Source organism: Aptenodytes forsteri, unplaced genomic scaffold (genome assembly GCF_000699145.1).
Source record: "Aptenodytes forsteri isolate BGI_AS27 unplaced genomic scaffold, ASM69914v1 Scaffold255, whole genome shotgun sequence".
Lineage (NCBI taxonomy): Eukaryota > Metazoa > Chordata > Aves > Sphenisciformes > Spheniscidae > Aptenodytes > Aptenodytes forsteri.
The window spans coordinates 7,951,439-7,971,204 of NW_008794888.1; the positions used below are offsets into that span (position 1 = coordinate 7,951,439).

A 19,766-nucleotide genomic window follows, 5' to 3' on the forward strand; every position below is an offset into this window, starting at 1 on the left:
CTCGTGCTCCTCGGGGTTTTGTCTTAGCCACAGAAACCAGCCTTCCTGCCACGGCAGGGTTGGGTGTGTTTTTTTTTTTTTTTAAAAAGCAAAACAAAAAACACCTGTCATTCCTGGCCTGCTGCCTTCTTGTTTTTATTTCTCAAACTTGAAAACGAGGGAGAAGAAAGCAGCTAAGTGCATTTTTGTCTGCCAGCAGAGCCAGGACTGGACCTTTAACTCTGGTTTCATCCATCACCACCAGTTCTGCCAGCAGATCTGGCCCCTGGACATAACACATGCTGTACCCCGGGTTAAGCAGTGAAGAATAGCAAGGCTCTGGCTTCTCAATGGGATTTGGTCACTGGCAACTGGAAATTATCTGGAACTTGACAGCTGCGCTGACCTGGGGTGATTTTTGGCATGGCCACATGGGCTCAGCCCCTATAGGAAAGCTATTCAGATGACAAAAGTTTTGCACATGCATTTGGTGGCAAGTTCTTCACTTGGGATCCTTGTAGATGAGGCAGGAGTAAACAAGCCACAGCTGTGGGGTTGTCCGCACTTCTAAGCGATGGGTCTGGGTTGCGGTAGAGCTGTTGGGGAGGGCAGATGCTGCAGCTCCTGTCCAAAAGGACTTTGGATGTCAGAGTGCATCAGGGAGGGGGTAAAGACAAGGCAAACCCCTGGGATGCTGCCTTGCAGTACTGCCTTTATCCTCACGTCTTCGGCACCAGGTGAAAGTTGCCTTGTGCATGTTGCCCTCTTTTCATTGCCAACAAGCGATCAGAGATGATCTCTTTCTCCAGCAGGTTTAGTACACTGGAAGCATGGCTACAAGTGCCGTTCCCAGCGAAAACCTCCCCACGTACAAGCTGGTGGTGGTTGGAGACGGTGGCGTGGGGAAGAGTGCTCTCACCATTCAGTTTTTCCAGAAGATTTTTGTGCCGGACTATGACCCAACTATTGAAGACTCCTACCTGAAGCACACGGAAATAGACGGGCAATGGGCAATTCTTGATGGTAAGCAAGCTACTCTCATGGTCCCCTTTCCATTCTAGCTGAGCATGAGCACAAATAGACCTCAGTGCCTCCCACAGCGCGTTGTGCCCTTGTATCCCTCCTACTCTGTTGTGGGCTGCCAGGACTTTGAGTGCAAACTGGCCTGTGAGCTGTGGCACGTGGTCTGCAGCTGACCTCCAGCAAAGCTTCTGCTTCCAGTTGCGTTGGTTCCAGTTCTGCACAGAAATGTTTCTTGCAGGAGCGTGAAAACCTATAGATCATCATAGACATTTGGGGTAGGCTTCTACGAAGGGTGAATTATGGCACTGTGAGGTGGCTATTGCTAATGATACTTCATTGTGGTTAGGCTCATCTCCTGGGAAATAACAGTGAGTGGGTAACTGAATGAGGATTATAACATTTAATCAAAACTGTCTTCCACTGACAGTGAAGAATTGTAACACCTCTTAACTCCCATCATTCAGGCATGGTGTTTTCATATCTAGTTACCTGTTTCATTTAAATACGGGTAGGGTACCCGCCTGGAGAGCTGCTGTAACCAAGATCTTTCGGTTCTTTGAAGAAAAATGGCTTGCTTTTGTTTTTTTACAACCAACCACCCCCACCCCCACCAAAAACCAAAAAAATCCCCAAAAAACCAAACCAGCCAACCCCCCAAAAAACCAAAACCAAAAATCTTGATTCTGCAGGTGGGGAAAAAGCCCTATATTACCTAAAGCTCCAACTTACTAGTTTGTGCTGCAAGAGACAGACTGACCACAGCCATAAGGGGAATCTTGCTGTTAAATGTTACAAGTTTTGTTTGGCTTTATACAATAATTAGGTAGTACATAAAAGCAAGCAAATATTTTGTGCCTTAATTACACAAGTGCATGTATGTGGTCACTAACACAACTGAACTAAATTTAACCTCACTTGCAGCGAGTTCCTACCTCCATCCTCTCGTCATGAAGGCACTCAAGATCTTTGGTGTCTCTGCATGTGCATTGGTGTGCGGAGACAGAAAACTGGGGGGTTGGCATGAGTGGTGGAACGTGGAGGGTGGTGGGGGTTGCTGTGAAGACCGTAAGCTTGGTCTGGAAACTTGAGGCCTTAGTTGCACTCTTAAGGATTTATCAGATACAATTTAGTGAGTACAAATGGCCCTGAGGTCCTTAAAGAACAGCCTTTACTCAGTATTTAAAAAAAAAAAACCCAAGGAACTTAATCTTGCCAACAGTTGTTCATTTAAATATGTTAGTAGTTGATCACTGATATAAGGGAATATTTGTGAAATCGGTGGCCAAATGTTTCTCTTTTTGTCATCTGCATCAGAGATACCTGCTCTCAATTAACAATCACATAATGTACCTGTGCACCTTTATTTTTAAAATGCCAGTATTGTATAAAAGAAAAATCGAATCCTGCTGTAAATTAAACCCATTCTTTCTTTTTAGTCCAGAGCCAGCCCTCTAAAATGAGCAACCTTTATCTTCGCTGGTATGCCCCATGTTCCGATTTAACAGTGCCAGCTGCTGTACACATTGGTATTGGCTGAACCTGTTTTTCCTAAATTATTTGGAAGTAGAAAAGGCATCTTTCACTGAATATTTGGAATTTTTGTTTAGTCAAAAAAACAACCCTGACCTGGATGGGACTGGGGAAAGAGGTTGTTTTCCAACAAGCAGAAACGATCAGAATTTTGGAAGAAAGGCAGTATTCTTGCTTGGAAGAGCATGTGAGCCTTTCCCATCTGCCCAGTAGAAACAAGGCATAAAGACTGACTATCACATGAGTCTTCTGCCACAGCTTTCCATCATAGGCTTTGGATCTGGGCCATTCTCGGAGATCACCATATACTTGGACAGCTGCTCTTGTGGTTACACGTGGTTGCATGAATCACTTATGGTATAAAATTAGGGACAAACATGATAGGAAGGGTAAAGATGCATCATGATAAATTCTAGACTTTCCAGTTGTCCTTTATGGCCAAATCCTTTACAAGCCGATGTTTCATGCAGTGCTTGGTGGGGAGAAGAAGCTGCCCACCCCAAAAATAGGAACTAGTTTTAGAAGACGAGACTACCAAGTGAGGATATAGCGTGAGAGGCTCCATAAGTTTCTAAGTTTGCAGAAATAATTTAAAAAAAAAGCCAAATACATTGGCATCCAACAACTTAATAAAAAAAAAAAAAGAAGACACAGCCCACCCTGTTCCAGGCTGTTGCCTGAGCAGTTCTGTACAAAGCATCTCTAGCATTTGGTATCTGCACCAGCATTATGTTGTAAAAATAACCCTTGTGCTAGCCAGCTTGCATAAAGCATTTGGCTTCCCTCCATGAAGACCTCCACCCACATTTATTCACTAGCACTAACTGGCAGCGTGATGAAATGTTTGACTTGCATTTTTTTTCCTTTGCTGAAATCTCTCACTGAAAGTAAACTTAAACGGAATAGGCTTTTATTTCAGATTTTAGACCTTGGAGCCAAACCTACGTTCAGACTCTTCTTTTACATATTTGCTCTCTGGCTTTGTGTCTATTTTCTTACGAAATAAGTGTCTATGATAGTTCCCTGCCTCCCAGAAGATTGTGGGACCTGTGCTTGGTGTGTTCAAGTCCAACACTACCCAAAAATACTTTATTGTTGGCCTTACGCCAGCTTTATAAGACCATCGATGTAGTGTTTGGAGGACAAATGTTGTAGAGTGGAACAGGGCACTTAACCTGAATGAGGGATGCACAGACAATTTGTGACTAGCCCATTTTTTCAGTTGCTGCCACCCCAACAAGGCTTTAAGATCAGCCTCCAATTTTCTCTGCATATGTTATCTTCATTTATTCCCTGCTGTTCATATGGAAGTCAGGACGGTGATGTGCTTGGTTAAATGCATTCACACGCAGGTGCCGTATACACACGTCAGGTCAGAATTAAGTCGAGGTCAGGGTTAATCTGCTTTGACTAGGTGTTTCTCCAATTGAGTTGCTATCATTAATTTTGTGCACTCCTTTCTGTGTGCAGGCTAACTTAGCAATTAGCAGAGGATTTCTTCTAGTGTAGCTGCAAAATGCCAGTCTGGAATTATTAATCTGGACATGAAGCCAAAAGTGGAATACCTTAATACGGCAAAAATTCCCAATGGTTCAAAATACCGTATGGCTCATAAACCACATAGAGATAAAAAGGTGGTGAGGAAGAGGAGAGGAAGAGATGGCCACAAGCGCATAGCTTGGGCACGTTGATGAATTGGGCTATACCCTTAGCTGTGAGTAGGGCTGTGCCAGTTGGTACCAGCAAAGCAAGGAATTGTGCCTGTGTGTTGGGTGAAAGGAGGCTGTGGTCTCCCTCCTCTTCCCTTTCCTTCCCCTGGTATGATTTAGATGAAACTCTCACTGCCTAGAAGTTGTCTTCCTACTCCTGCGCTTCAGTTTTCCTTTTTATTTCTCTTCTTCCCAAGTCCCCTCTCAATCCCTTGGTGCCCTTGCGTTGGGCTGGACCTGCACAGCCCTGGTGTGCACCCCTGTGGAGTAACACCAAGCACCGTTCCTTCCTGCGGGCTCCCTCTCTGCTCTTTCCAATCATGTCTCCCATGCTCCCTTTTTGCCGAGGGTTTTTGCTGCTAGTCATCCCAGGACAGGCTGTCTGCTTTTCTGCTTTTCTCTTCAGGAAGCTTGGGAACAATTCAGCCAGGAGGCCAGAGGGAGATCAAAGGTCACTTCATACTTGCAGGCAGAAGGGTTGGTTTGCAACTCGCTTTCTTTTTTTTATTTAAACTTTGGGTAGCGTCACTGAAAGAATTAAAATTCAAATTAAGTTTGTACTTTCATTCTTTTATTTGTGTATACAGTATTTTCCCTCCCTTAATTGCTGGGATTTTGCAACCTGGAAAGAAGGGTTTTTGTCTTGGGTTGTGGGGATTTTTTTCCTGCCAGGAAAATTTTGATGTTGCAACATGGAAAACACAAGGCTTTGAATACTTGCCCTTTGTTAGAGAAAGAGCTCCTTTAAGGGCTTGCATCTTTATTCTGTTTATTGATGTGGAAGCCTTTCTTCTGAAGGCCCCTCTTTTAAGGAAAAAGCCTTAAAGAAAGGGCAAGAATTCAAGTACTCGGGTTTTCCATGTTATAACATCTGTGTATTTAGTTAGGGCACAGAAGAAGGGCTCATAAAAGCCCCAGTGTTTCCCCATCATGTGTTTTTCCCTGAGGAAAGCTCTCATGCCAGGGGCAGTGTGGCTATATCTGAGAAGGAGCAGAAGCATCAGTAACCAAGTGAAGCATCTACCTCGCCTTGTGCACAGCACGGGCACCTCATAGCTCTTCAGGGTGACTTGGGGTGTGGGAATACGGAATATAAGCCGTGACCCCTGCACCCCATCTGCTCAGCGCCCAGAACACCAGTTCCTCAGCTGAAGCCAATGTCTGATGGGAGCTGCCCTCTCCCACCACACTGCTGATGGAAGGAAGATGAAGACTGTGGGGATGGCTTTCTTCAGCCTGAGACTCTTTGGTTTGACTTGTCAATTCAAGTTAAGTTTTCCCTTGAGCTTACCTTCCAAGCTGCAGAGCAGCTGGGGATGGAGTTTCTCTCTGGCCTCACCTTTTGAAGCGGAGCTGCGGTGCCAAGAGGGAAGCAAGACTTGAAGAGAGAAGCGCCAAGAGGAGTCTGGCTCTGTAACCCGTGATGTCAGCGGTCCCCTGATAGTGCCACATTCCCAGTTCTGTGCTTTGCTCCAGGGACTTTTCCTGTATTTCACATTAAGAAGTCACTGAAGAAGCAGAAAACGCCTGGGGTCAGGCTGCTTTGTGCTGCTCTTCTCCCTGGCGCTGTGAACCCAGGTTCCTCTCTGCCTGCTGACTCATCCAGCTCCTTAAAGGCTTGCACATGTGCTGGATGTATGTAGCCAAAGGGATTTCACTGGAGACGCTTGCAAAAATCAAATCGTACACATTGTGTTCACCTTTCCAAGCATGAGATCAAGGCAGGCACAAACAACTGCGTCCTGTCCCTGAGCTTCACGGTGTGCAGCCACTCTTCTGGATGCTGCAAGGCAAGGTGCTCCAAGAGCCGTGTTGAGCTGCTTTCAGGACTGGCTGCAGCAATGTGCAGTCACTGCTTGGAACGGGCCACCAGTGTCCGATTCGGGCAGTGAAACCCAAGGGCTGAAGGATAGAAAATGGATTTAACCTGCCTGTCTGTTCATCTTTGGCCCCTTAGATGCCATGGACAGTGGAGAAACTCTCTTGAGTTGATCTATACACCTAGCTGCCCAGCAATGTAAAGATAAAGACGTAGGAGGGAATTTTGCCTAGGTGTGAAAAGAGAAGAGGAACTCATCTGCACAACCAGATCTGAGCTCTCTGAAGGCTGGGAAGGCTGTGTTTGAATCTGAGTTGAATCCAGCCCAGACTCTAGAAAAAGCAATGCTGTGACTTAGATTTCATAGTATGTCTCTGCCCTTGGCTTAGATTTACATGACTGTGTCTCTGGATGGGCACTCAGAGCACTGTCGGTTGCAGAGGCATTGCCACATAAAATACCTGGAAGAACCAAGTGCTTCTATTTTGGGCCACAAATTCCTGTGTATTCCTGGGCTCCTGTGTCTGCTCAGAAGTGCTCTCTAAGCAGCCGCGCTCTTGCCTAACCCATCAGGATTCACAGGAAAATGGTGTGGAGAGCTCTAAGGGGGCAGGATTCAATGAGCAAGGAGTTAATCACAACAGTTGGGGTCACATCCACTGGAAAGTGGAAAAGGGCATCTCTTTGCTTAGCAGTCTCTTACCTGCGAAGCAAGAGACCTCCCTGCTGGGCTCTCACAGCCTAATTGCCCTTAGTTTAGTCTCCAGCTGATTGTGTGATAGCTCTGTAAAATGGCTTTGCTCTCTTTGGATGTCTGTTCCTACGTCAGACATATTCCTTGGCTTCTCTCTCCTTGCTCTTCACCCAAACGCTTTTGTTAACACTCCTTGCTGCTTCTTCGGTCAAGTTTGTGGAAACTTCACTAAGTTTGCTGTTGGAAGTCCCTGACCATGCGCTGCGCAGCCTATGAATCTGATTTCAGTTCTTGGAAGAATGAGGTAGGGGAAACCCGCTGTGCTTTGGTCCAGCCTTGTTTCCACATTGGCTTTTATGTACTGCCAGTGGGGCAACTGCCAGTAAGAGGCAGCTGCTGGTTTTAAAGTGTACCAGGGGAAGAGAGAGCTCGCAGTTCTTCTCTGCTCATGATTATTTCTATGTCTTCTGGCATCCTGTCTGCAGAAACGGGGGTTTTAAAAGAAGATGAGTGCTGGCTATCATCCTAAATCACCTCACCCCTTTGGGAAGCCAGTCAAACCACCGTCCCAGTTTCACCTTCTCAAGATTTCTCCTTGCTACTTACCCCCTTTTGTAGATAAGTCTTCTTGAAGCTCTTATGCCACAAGAAGCAAAGCCGCTTGCATCTGGCCCTTTTTCGGTGCTGATGCTTTCCAGGATGTGGTCCCGTCCTGCCTACGAAGGATCCAGATCGCGCTCTCTGCTCTGATTGTTTACAAGTCATGTAGCACAGAACTGTTAGGATGGCGGGGGGGGCGGTGTCTTTAAGAGCACATTTAAAGTTAAAACAAAAACTTTCTCTGGCCAACCACATAATGCTTAATTTTGCATGAATAACCCATCTGAGATTAACCTTAACCTTCACTGCTGCTTGTCTCTTACTTGCATTTCCAAAGTGCCATTTTAAATGCTGCCTGGACTTGCTCGCCTTTCTACGAACGCTGCAAGTGAATTCCCTTTAAATAGCAGCTGCTGACACAGCAGCTTTGCCTGTGTTTAGTGTGATGCAGTGGCCAAGATCCAGGCGAGGTAGGAGTGGCAGGAGCGCAGCCCCGTGCTGTCCCTTACATATGCCCACAGCCCCACCGCAGGGCTCGTCCTCTGCCCTCTCGCAGGGGATGGAAAGCTTTGGAGGGGCAGCAGCTAGGGATGGGTTGATGGGTGCAAGAGCAGAGCTGGATGCTCTTCACGTGTTTCATGGGAGGTTTGCAAATGTGCCAGAGCAAGGGGAAGTCCCTAAGCAAATTACCATGCAGGATACAGCACATCCATCTCCACCTTCCTGCCCACAGCTTGTGCTCAGGCACCTGCCCCGTGTCAGGGGGAGGGAGGGCAGGAGAGCCTGGCCCCCTGCAAGAAGCTGTCCCACTCCACCACAAGTTGGGTATGTGTGTTGGAGAGGGGAAAGGAGTGTGTGTTTGTGTGTGTGTGTGTTAGTTGTCAGCTCTCAGCCCTGCCCTGACATCGCATCCAGCTGGTGCAGGAGTCGGATGAGGGCAGCCCAACCTCTCCTTACAGGTTGGGTGGGTAGGAAGGATTAATTTCCTCTTCCATCCTAGCCATGCGGTCCTGGCCTTATTCCATGGTAGCAATTGTGCCCAGGGCATAAAAATTCACCAGCACATGCAGTGTCTTTGGGTTGTTTGTCTTTTTTCTTTTTTTTCTTTTTTGTACAGTCCTTGAGAATAGCCTGGATGCCTTTGAGCTGAGACCCTTGTTTCCTAGATTTAGAGGAGAGAAGCAGGATAAAAGACTATGAAAAGACACCCGTGACTTTCCGGCAAGCTCCAGCTACTCAGCAAACAAGCCTAAATCTCAGGGTCCCTGCAAGAGCTCTTTCACCTTAAAGGCTCCTGGAAACAGGCATTCAAGACCAGCTAGGGCAGGCAAACGAATGAGGCTGAAGGCTTTAAAGGGCCTGTCGTCACCAAGTAAGGTCTCCAGGTCCCCCGGCATAGCTGCCTTTCCTCCAGACATACAGTGAAGGTGTGGGCTGGCTCATGGGGTGTGCTGTGACATGCAGCATGTCCACCTGTGGCCACCCATGCTGACTCAGCAAGTAACACCAGCAGCAAAGTGGGCTTTATCCTGGCCCCATCTGGAAATCGGGGCAGCCCGAGTACTTACCCCTACAGGGAACATCTTGCTAGGACTGTGGGCCTGCTCAGACTAGAAAAACCCGTATCAAGCCCTGCTGCTCTGTCAGCAGGATGCTCCTGCCACAGTCTCCATCCACCGCTGCCCTGGGCTTTCCCCATCACTCGTGGGCAGCAGATGCTAATGCTGTGGCTGTACAGCGGAGGTGGAAACAGTTTTCCCACACAGCCCAGTTGACTGGGATGTGAAAACATTCCCAGTCGTCATAAAGGTCCCACGTTTGCCTCTAGGATACTACGATGCGTTAGGACTATTACTTCTGAGCAGCCAAGGCATTTTGAGCTCATACCGCGTTTGTACTGGCATAGTCTAAACTGATTAACTCCTCTTGTACCCTTCTCCTGCCAGTCAAAATCCTGGCAGTGTACGAAGCTGGGGCCCAAGAACTGGCATTGATGATGTGCATCAGTATGTGGTGTTTGCCCAGAAGGCTGGCGTAGCTTGCTCTGCATGTGGTCCCTGATGTAGCTGATGGGACCCCCTGCGAGGCAGAGTGGTGGAGAACCAGTGAGTTATGGTCACATTAGAAAGGAGGTTAACCTAGTGGGGAACAGCATCTGGGTTGCTGCCACAACTGGGGTGTTTTAGGGGATTTGAGCATAGATCTAGGCATTGTCAATGCACAGAAACACAATCACTATATAGGATATACAAGTCACTTAAAGCTTTTCCACCTGTTCTAACTAGCTTTTCAATATCAGAACACCACTTGGGACTAATATTTAAGGGGCGTTCCTCAAGGCTGTACTGTCTTGCTCTGAAAGCACATAATTGTGTAGAAATAATATCCAAGCATTGAGAAAAGGAAAATGCTTGTAGCTATTACTCTGGGTTGTCTCCCAGCTCTGCTTCAACCTGCAGTTTGTAGATTGTCCCTGACATTTAAACTGGCATTTACTTACTCTTCCAGTCTTGGCTTTTTCCATGCGGGGAACAGAGAGAGCTGGATGATGCAGGGCTGCGAAATACTTTGAGCCATATCTTGCCAGAGGAGCAACTCCCCAAGTTGAGTGGTCAGTATTTGATACTGGAAGCGGAAAGTAAAATGCACGTAGTCTTCTTCCCCTCCGTCCACTCCCAGTGTAGGCACACGGTGATGAGTGGGGTCTGGGAGTGTTTTTTGCTTTGTAACAAGGAAACACCTTGTCCATCCAACTTGCTTTCGTCAAATCTTTCAGCCTTTGAGAGGACCAAGCCCAGCGGAGGCAGAAGGGCTGTGTAGGACACATAGCAGTGACAGCAGCCACAGGTCCTCACAGTAACTAAAAACTTTTCATCTCTTCTATCCTAGTTCTGGATACTGCAGGCCAAGAGGAGTTCAGCGCAATGCGGGAGCAGTACATGAGGACTGGAGATGGTTTCCTTATAGTCTACTCAGTGACGGACAAGGCTAGCTTCGAGCACGTGGACCGGTTCCACCAGCTGATCCTCAGAGTCAAGGACAGGTGGGTGCTGTGGAGCCAGGCGCTGCCTGACCCCCCTCCCGCCACTCTGGAGACCGTGCCATGAGGGCGGTTGCATGTCTTGCCCTGCCTTTCGCCTCCTGGGTGTCCCAGGGCAAATCCTGGCATGCTCTGTGTGGGTTTGTAGACCTACATATAAGGAATAAGAAGTATTTTACCTTTTCTGATAAGCATCTAGCACTTTCAACGTGGAAAAGTTCAGTAGTGTTATGATGGAGTGAAAATGGGTCTGGAAGGCAGAAACTCCAGCCAGAACGGTCTGGCAGAGCAGTGTGAGAGAGGCAGATACCTTTGAAGGTAACCTGTTTGGCTCTTAAGAGGGAGAAGGATTCTCTGTGCACAGTGCAGGCACTTCGGGAACGCCAGCAGGGAGTCAGCAAGTGTTCATTTGGCCCTAATCCTTTTGTGTGTCCTGGCAGCATCCTCCTTTCCCTGGCTTCGGTTTGTGCCAAACAAACCTTAGAAGGTCCTGCATGATATGGGGCTGTGAACAGGTGTCTTGAAGGGGAAAACGCCTCATGTCAGGAGGAACTGTATTTCTTACAAAGGGTGTAATGCAGTTAATGCATCGTGCTCTGCAGCAACCATTTTCAAAGAATGAAACATCTCTGCGTGACTAGGGAGAAAGCAAGAGAGGTCACCCACTCCCCTCCTTGTGTGTGCGTGGGAGAAGGTAGTGCTGAGCGTTTAATCGTGGTAAGCAAATGTGTCCTGACAGAGTGAGGGGAAGCTGCCAGGGTTTTATCTCTGAGATAAATCCCTCTTCCCATCCCAGTTCAAGAGGTGATGAATCCATCCTCACTGGGTGGGGTGTGAATCAAGCTCTTATATGTCTGCAGCTTTGAAACACTTAGTTTTTCCATTCATAATGGCTTTTAATTATGGAAGTCATCAAGAAAAGCCACCAGAGGGTTCGGGCCTCGTTGCTGGCTTCCTTTCGCAGCTCTGAATAACTTCCCCACAGGAAGGGTGGACTCGTATCATGTGAGGTTCACAGCTGACAGCTCTTCCAGTAAAGCATCCAAGGCAGAGCCCACAAGAGTGAAAAGTAAAGGAAAAACCTCCCTTTGATTTCATCTAAATGAAGAAAAATGTCAGTCACTCAGTCTGCCTCCCAGATCACGACAGTCTTTTCTTCACTGCCAGCTCAGCTTGGGCCAAATTAAATCTGTTTCTGAAAGCTGAAGAAGATGGCACAGCGTTTCCTGTAACCTGCCCCAAACCGATGTCGGTTTTATCTAATTTAACTTTGTGAAAATAAGATGCGGTATTCATTGTTTTGCTCTGGACTGAAACTTTTACCCCTCCGTACGCTGTGCAAACACCGTGGCCGGCGTGTGAGAAGCAGGAAGTGAAACAGGCTGGTGAGGTTGTTTTTGTTTCCCCGCTCAACGCCACCGAAGCGCAGAGTGCAAGGAGCTTAATGCTTCATCCAAAACCTGAGCTTGTTCAGAAAATTGCAGCAATAGGAGCAGCGTGAGTAAAGAAACCATCCTGCCAGACCCACCGGTAGCTGGGAGCAGAGCATCGCCCCTGGTTTTCAAGCTAGCAGTCAGTTTTGGCAACTTAAAATCCAAAGGAATTGCAGGCTGCCACGTTAGCAGAGCTGTTCAAAGCCTTCCTCCTGTTTCTTTCCATAACCTTCATTATAGTAAAACTTCCAACTATAGTAGCTTTGTCCAACTAGTAAACGTACAGCTTACAACAGGGAACAAAGTCCCCATAGAGTTTTGTGTCTGATGTAAACAAGGCAAATGAGATACTATCCAAATGCAATCCCTTTCTTATCAACATGCTGCGAGCCAAAAAGGAATCAAATAATCCAGACAAGCCAGTGTTTTGCTCCAGAATGATCAGAGTCAAGATATATCAATGCTCAGGTATTAAAATTAAATCAAAGCCACATTATCAGAATGAACGACTGTAAGACTCATTTAAAATGCAGAGCACAGTACGGTATTTTTCCAGTCAGAGCAATGGGGCAATGTGCCAGAGAGAAGATGGAGCCCTTATCGTCTCGATGAAAAATGACACAGAAACGCTGCTTGAAAATCCAGAGTTACTCAGGGAAGTGTTTTATGCAGAAATGAGTATGGCCAGCTGCTCCTTACCCCAATAAAATCAGCTCTGTTACAGCAGAGAACACTGGAATCATTTTAGGAGGGTTTAAAGTTAAATATAAGAAAATAATACTGCAATAACTGTCAATTATCAGAAAGGACCTCTTCCATCCTAGCAGTGGGTGAAGGCCCTGCAGCACGACTTTGCTCTCTGTGTCATGCAGCTGGAGGAGAAGCTCCTCCCGTATGGGAGGTGCGGTGGGGTGGGCAGCAGCCGCACTGCCAGGACCGCCCGTGGTGCAAGCTGGCTCGGTTCAGTTTAGTCACTGGAGCTACGGGGATGAGCCTGACCCACACACCTCATCAGGAGAGCCTTGCACTGTATGTGCCATGGATAGCTGGGTCTCTTCTGAGGCGGTGGCTGAAGACAGTCACTTACATGCCCTGTAAAGTTAAAGAAATACTGAGTATTATTACAGAGGGACCTTTGTTCATCAGGTTTTTCCTCTGGGATTAGAAGCAGGTAATAGCATCCTTCCAGCTACCACTGCTAGTCTTTCAATTTGTCTTGGGGTAACAACTGGTGGGGATCTTTGCCCCCAGTCATTTTCTCCCCCATGAGGTGCCCCCCAAAGTGCTAGCTCTCCCAGAGTCCATCTTTTCTTCCCCCACTGTTGCTCTCAGTGGATGAGTCTCCACCAGGACATGAACTGACACCAGTTCCTCCAACATAGTTCATTACCTTGCAATGACTAGCAGCTGCCAAGATATGTGGTTACTGAGATGCCTTAACTGTTACAAAAGAGTCCCATTCTCCTGTTCAAGATCTGTCTCTATGTCTCAGTTAATTTCCTGGCTAATTCTGTAGTTCTTCATCTAGTTGGATCTTCAGTCTTAGCTATTACCAGGCATTGCAAAAACAATGACACTAAGTCCCTGAAGTGCCTGCAAATAAGAATGAATGTATGCATGCATGCAACTTGTCAAGTAAATTTTTACGGTATGAACATAATGTGTAGCACAGTCTGGGTGCTGGTGTGTGTTCGTTTGGTCTTTCTTTATATTTCTTTACACATATGTGGTATGTCTGTAGCTGAAAATGTTAGATGATGTCAGCATCAGAAAGTGAAACCTGTGCTCAGCATTTTTTATTGTAGTTTGCTAATAACTGGGTGGTGGTTTTGATTTTTTCCAGAGAGTCCTTTCCAATGATTTTGGTGGCGAACAAAGTTGATCTAATGCATTTACGGAAAATTACAAGAGAACAGGGAAGAGAAATGGCAACAAAACATAATGTAAGTTTGCAGGATTGTTTACTTGGTTGTTTTAAGTCCTATTACAGGCATTCAGAATTTAATTCCCTACTCATTTGGAGCTGAATTAAAGCATTTCTCTTACAGTCGAACATTGGCAATTACATTTTTGACTACCACAGAGTAGTAGCTATGCAGTTTCTTTTCAGTAGGGCCAATTCATCATTGAAACTAGAGCCTCTGTTGTATACCAGGCTGTAGCAAAGCTGTGGCCATCATGAAGCCACGTGTAAGCGTGTCTGCAAGTGGTGAGAAACGTGAAATGTTCAAAATGAGGGAAGAAAGTGTACCCTCCTGGAATAAAAAGGCAGAGTCAGGCATTAGGAAGTATACCCAGGTGTCTGTAGGAAGTGAGCTTGTTAAAGATAATGAAGTTACAGGGTTGTTAAACCTATATAAATCTGGCCCACCATCTTAGCTCTGCAGCATTCATGCCATAGTTTAGCCTGAGAAATTGGTCTTGGATGAATGTAGATGACACAATACTCTCCTAATCACCTCTAAATGCCAGCAGCAGGGAGGCAACAACTCCCGTAGGAGGAACTGAATGGAAAGGTAAAGGCAAACAAGCCTGAGACCTCTTGGCAGCTTGCTGTGCCTAAACAGCAAACTGCAGTGTTTCTAAACAAGCCATCATGGGAGTTTGGGAGGGCAGGTTCACTCCCTCCCCTCCCCAAGGAAGCTCATTTCTGTAGGAGCCAGGACACCTAAACTGCAGCATGTTGCACCCATCTGTACACACACGCTTTGGAAAAGGCCGTGTACGAAAATACCTTATCAGAGGCAGTTTTATAAATCTGCCGGCATGCTGGACAAGCACTCCAGGAGGCCCCATCTGGCTGTCAGACTTTGAAGGAGAAGATCATTTTACACTGAAGGGGAATTGTAGTCATGAAATATTCATGCAGTAGTCCTAATAAAATGTGGCAAGCAAGAATTTTTGGCAAGTGCTCGTCTTTCAACAACCTTTGGCTATTTTCATGTCTGCTAGCACAGCTTAGAGGGAGAGAACATCTGACGACATGAAGTCTATGATTATTCTTGCCCAAACCCGGAGCTCTGATAGCAGCTGGTTTGCCTGGTGCTTATTCCAGACCTTTTGTAAGCACTTGCTGACCTTGCTGTGAGTGTGTAGGTGTTGATAGCAGTGTCATGACAACACTTTGTTTACCTGTATTTCCCTGGTCTCTTAGGCACCCGATTTCTCCAGCCTTTAGGTTTTTTCATTTTGAAACTGGTTTGCTACCAACGTGTAGGCTGTTACTAATCTCTTTCATGATACGCTTCTGTCCTCCAGATTCCCTATATAGAAACTAGCGCCAAGGACCCACCTCTAAACGTTGACAAGGCCTTCCATGATCTCGTGAGGGTAATAAGGTAAGCTGCAAGCTCTTCGCTTGCTCACTGCCCGTGGACAGGACGCGCGGGAGTCCTGGCCTGGAGAGCCAGGAGCCAACTTTTGGGAAGCAGGGGCCAGGTGGTTTGGTTGGGGGTGGGAGATTTCTGGGGTTTATTAAACTTTCTTGTCCTATATCTGCATAGGGGTGTTACTAACACTTAGTCACCCTTGTAGGACATCATTGCCAGGCAGGTTGAGAACTAGCTGTGCCCATGACAAAAATATATTATTCAAGGAACAGTGCAAAGCTTACTATAATGATCAGCTTTAAAAGGCCAGTGTTAAAAGCTTTGGACCAGTAATTTGGGTTTTCATAGCTTTGTCCTCTCAGGGTCTTGCATTGCCAGAGGTTAAAAAGGACTGGCAAAAAATTCTACAAAATTCTAATGTTGTAGGTGACTTCTAACATTTTCTGCTCACTAAACGGAAAAAATTAAGCCGCTTTGTAGGAGAAACAGCATGACCTAATGGCTAAGCCACAGGTTTCCTCCTCAGACTGCAGAGGTTTGTTCCCAGTTTTGGCATGAGCTGCCTTTGCTCGCTTTGGCAAACGCCTGCTCTCTGGGCAAACCCCTGCTCCCGCTGCCGGAGGGGAGGGACTGCCTTCCAAAATCCCAGCTGCCCTGCAGGAAAAGAGCTGCATGCACATCTCAGCGTCTCGGCTGATAACCTCAAATCTCTCTGAGAAGATTTGTTTTTCTGGCACCGGCTGTCTGCCAGATTTTTCCGGGCCCTCATTCTTCATCTTTTGGGAGGGTGCTGAGCTGAAATCATGCTCCTCCCTGCAGTCAAAGTGCCTCACTCGACAATTAAACCATGAGGCATTTATTCACAGCGTATCTGTACTTGCGAATATCTTAGCGCAGCCTCGAGTCAGCCTCCATCAAAAGCAGATGGTACTGCCCACTCTTCCCACATGTCTCAAAAGCAGGGGGCAGAAAGTCTTTGGAGAACTACAGAGCTGAGTTGGAAATGTCCCAAGCTATTTCCCAACTGTTCTGTAACTCAGCATTAGCTGGCTAGATACTACTTTTGTGTTACAGCGAGCTCTTACCATTCTACTCTGGGCGAAAAAAAATCATAGCCAAAATAAGACGGTGAGGCTCTGTTTGCTTTCTCTACATAACGTGACTCCAGACAGGCTGGAAGGAGCATTGTAATGCTAATCACATCAGTAAATTCAAGCCCTGAAAATGCACTCCATAATCTCAAAAATAGGTGATGCACCTCAGTTCCCTGAGTAGTCACTATGAAAGTCATTGCCAGCCAGGTGAAACCCTCCATGGTGTCAAGGGCACCAGAGCTGGAACTCGGGTTAAGTCAGAGAGCAGAGAGATGCTGTGTGATCTAGCTGGCCATTTGCCAGAAAGCAGCTTCGCTTGGTCTTTGGACGTTGCAAACTGTCCGCAGCCATAGGATGGCATCACCCACCAAGTATTGCTTTTCTTTTTTTAAGTGAGCTTTTCCAAATAAAATGTAAATTTACAGCTCCCTAATAACTGTGTCATTCCTGGAGTGCTTTACAAATGTAGAGGCTCCTCAGAGCCCGTGTGAGTTTGCAGGGTGAGGACGCTCGTTCAGGGTTGGCGCCGTTTGTGCTCCTTGCACTTGGCTGGTTCCCAGTTTATTTAGCTTCATGCAAGAAATTGGTGTCTGGAAGTAATCCAGAAAGGAGTGGGGTGATTGAGTCCACCTGATACATCTTTTAAATTTGTGATACCCCTTTTATGCTGCAGCAGTGCGTACACAAGGACTGTCACAGCAGAAATCTTGAGCGGGCGTGGGACGCAGTTTTCTGGATCTCTAAAACAGTTCCAGAACACTGTGAACAGCTTGCGGCTGCTTAGTGTTTATCCAAATTAACTTTGAAGTAGTTTTTTATTTCAGCTTTCTGGTTTTGAGCTTTAAAGTTTTATGTTTTTCATGCCTCCAGCCTTCATATTCTCTGAAAAAAAATCTTATTAGTCAAAGCTGAGTTCTTCAGGTGGTTGCAAGCATTTGGGAGCTGAGGCTGTAAGAAAAAGACCAAATGAAGCCATAGTGATTTATCCCCTAGCTACGTCTCATCCTGGTCTGAACGCTCAGTTTAGTGCCTGGCATATTACATAGCAAAGAGGCTGGGTTTGAACTATTCAAACTCAGGTTGGTTTTTTAGACACCGTTTGAATCAACGGAAGCTGCCGGTGTTCGTATGGTTTATCTTGCAATAAAATCTAAGTCTATGGGCTGCCTGTCAGGTGTTTGAACTACAAAGCCACCTTCTGTTGAATTTGCACCGCAGGGCTAGCTGAGTGGCTGCTGCAGACAGATACAGTTGCAAACAGGCATTTGTGCAATGCCCCATGGTAATGAAAAGGGCGAAGCGCTCAACATAACATTTTAGAGGTTGCTCACAACCCACCTGACTGATGGGGGCTGCCAGGGCGCAGCGCAGGAGGGCTGTCAGCTGTGTGTTTGACGGCTGTGACTTCAGGCAACCAGGGACATCCTTCTGGGGTCAGCTCACTCTCCGTGCTCTGGTGCTCTTCACAGCTTACAGGGGAGGCCAGAGCCCCATTGGCAGCAGACCCTGTTTTTTCATTATTATTTTTTAGCCCCCCTCCATAACCAAGTCCACAGCAGTGCAGCTGGCTAACAGCAATGCCAGCTGAAAGCCAGTCTTTCCAGGAGGGTTTGTTTCTCTGTGCACTCTGTATCTCTTTTGCCCTCCTCCCTAACGAGCATTAGCAGCAGTGTGATGGATGATGTTGCATTGCTTAGGGCATCCCTGTTTCCCAGAGCAGCCCCCTGGCAGGGGAGGAAGCAGCAGTTCACCCAGGGCAGCCGGAGGCATAGTGCCCTGGCAGGACATACATCCCTGCCGTTAGCCTTAATGTTTGCTTATGGCTTCTTTCCTCCTTCCTTGAAAACGCAGGCGGTTGTCTTGTTAGCTGTGTGGCATGAAAAGCCACGTGGTGGTGGAAGGGTATATGGAGATATATATGCAAATATACATATGCATGCCAAGATGCTGTTCTGCTGGCTGCCCAGGGCTCTGGATGCTGATGTCTGACCCAGCCTTGTGTCTCACCTGCTTATTTTCCTCTCCATCTCCCAAAACAGGCAACAGATCCCAGAGAAAAGCCAGAAGAAAAAGAAAAAGACCAAATGGCGAGGGGACAGAGCCACGGGCTCCCACAAACTCCAGTGTGTGATTTTGTGACGGGACCGCTTGGGAGTGCCTTGGACGCCTCCCTCCTCCCCCCTTGACCCACCACCAACCCAGGCAAGGAGCAGCAGTGCAATGCCCGCGTGGCCCTGCCGCCCCTTCGGGCTCCCCACGGCAGCTCGGGCTCGGAGGAGGCGGCTCAATGGGGTCCGGACCCCCCCAGAGAGGGGCTGCGCATCGGGGCTGGCGTGGGAGCCGCGCAAACGGGAGGCGGAAGGGATCAGCAGGACCTCGACTCTCAAACATCCCCAGCGCCTTCCAGGGGCCTCCATGATGTTTATTTTAAAAAAAAAAAAAAAAAGGGGGAGAAAAAGGAAAAAAAAAAAGAAAAAAAAAGTGTTGGTTTTATCTGCAAACATTTTTCCTTGTGACCCATTTCTGAACAGCCATGAATAGCCCCCCTGTTTGGTACAGTCGTCTGTGTATGTGTGGGGGAAGGGAAAGGGCTTTTCTTTTCTTTCTCTAATTTTTTTTTTTTTTTGGTCCTCTTCTCCTTTTTTGTTGTTTGCTCAGTGAGTGTTGGGTTGCAAAGAAACACGGCCGGGGTTAGATTTTTTGCACTGAACTCTCTCTTAGGCAGCAGTGCCAAAACACGACTTCATATGAAAGTGCATAGATTTGGAGGAAGAAAATGAATTCCAGCTGCTCTGGGTGCTCCAGACATTGTGTCAGACTCTGGAGGGCAGCCAGCTCACAGACCATAAACTCCAGCTTAGGAAAGGAGGTTTGGGCTTGGATTATTTTTTTTCCTTACCCTTTGTCAAGAGGTTTTGTTTCTGTTTTGTAATTTGGGGCATGTCAAAGTTAAGACGTTTTGTTAACCTGGAAGTATTTAAATTAAAGGAATTTACAAATGGAAGGGTATGTCATCTTTAAGGGGGAGGAAAGGGAGAGAGGAAGTAAAACCTGAACTGAATTTGTTATCTGGGTGTTGAATTTCTCCCTCATAAATGTGTGTAAAGTGGTGTGATCTAAATCCCTCCTTATTATTCCTTAACCTTTCCCTGCAAAGCCATTCTTGGGTAGATGAATTGTTTTGCTTTTCCCAGGCTCATCTTGTATACACACACAAAAAAATCTGTTTATGGGCTTTGGCTCAACGTTTCTTTATTTCTTCTTCTCCCCCCTTCGCTGAGAGTTGGTGACTTGAAAGGAAGAGGTTTTCTGAAAATTACTCAAGTGGGATGTGTCTCTTCATAAGCTTAGTATATCTAAAATGTCTACCGGAAAACAGCGGAGACTAACTATCTTTATGCCTTATGAAAAGGCAAGGCAAAAAACCTGCAGCCATTCAAGCCGCCATCTGTGGCACCAGAAATACAGTTGTGCACATCCTGGAGGGGCCACATTTTCTCTCACACCTTTGCTGGC

The 19,766-nt window shown here is 46.8% G+C and overlaps 1 protein-coding gene across 2 annotated transcripts in view; it reads left to right on the top strand.

Moving 5' to 3' along the window:
- MRAS (muscle RAS oncogene homolog) overlaps positions 1-19,357 on the top strand; it is a 43,922-nt gene extending 24,565 nt beyond the window's left edge. Inside the window, exons 2-6 of one of the 2 annotated variants that reach the window (XM_009274974.2) lie at positions 789-1,002; positions 10,244-10,397; positions 13,671-13,770; positions 15,086-15,165; positions 18,290-19,357. In XM_009274974.2, the coding sequence (XP_009273249.1) occupies positions 810-1,002; positions 10,244-10,397; positions 13,671-13,770; positions 15,086-15,165; positions 18,290-18,389 (627 nt within the window). In that variant the 5' untranslated portion in view covers positions 789-809 and the 3' untranslated portion in view covers positions 18,390-19,357. The remainder of the gene's footprint in view (positions 1-788; positions 1,003-10,243; positions 10,398-13,670; positions 13,771-15,085; positions 15,166-18,289) is intronic. The other variant, XM_009274972.2, reaches the window with a different exon arrangement.
- The last annotated feature ends 409 nt before the right edge of the window (positions 19,358-19,766 follow it).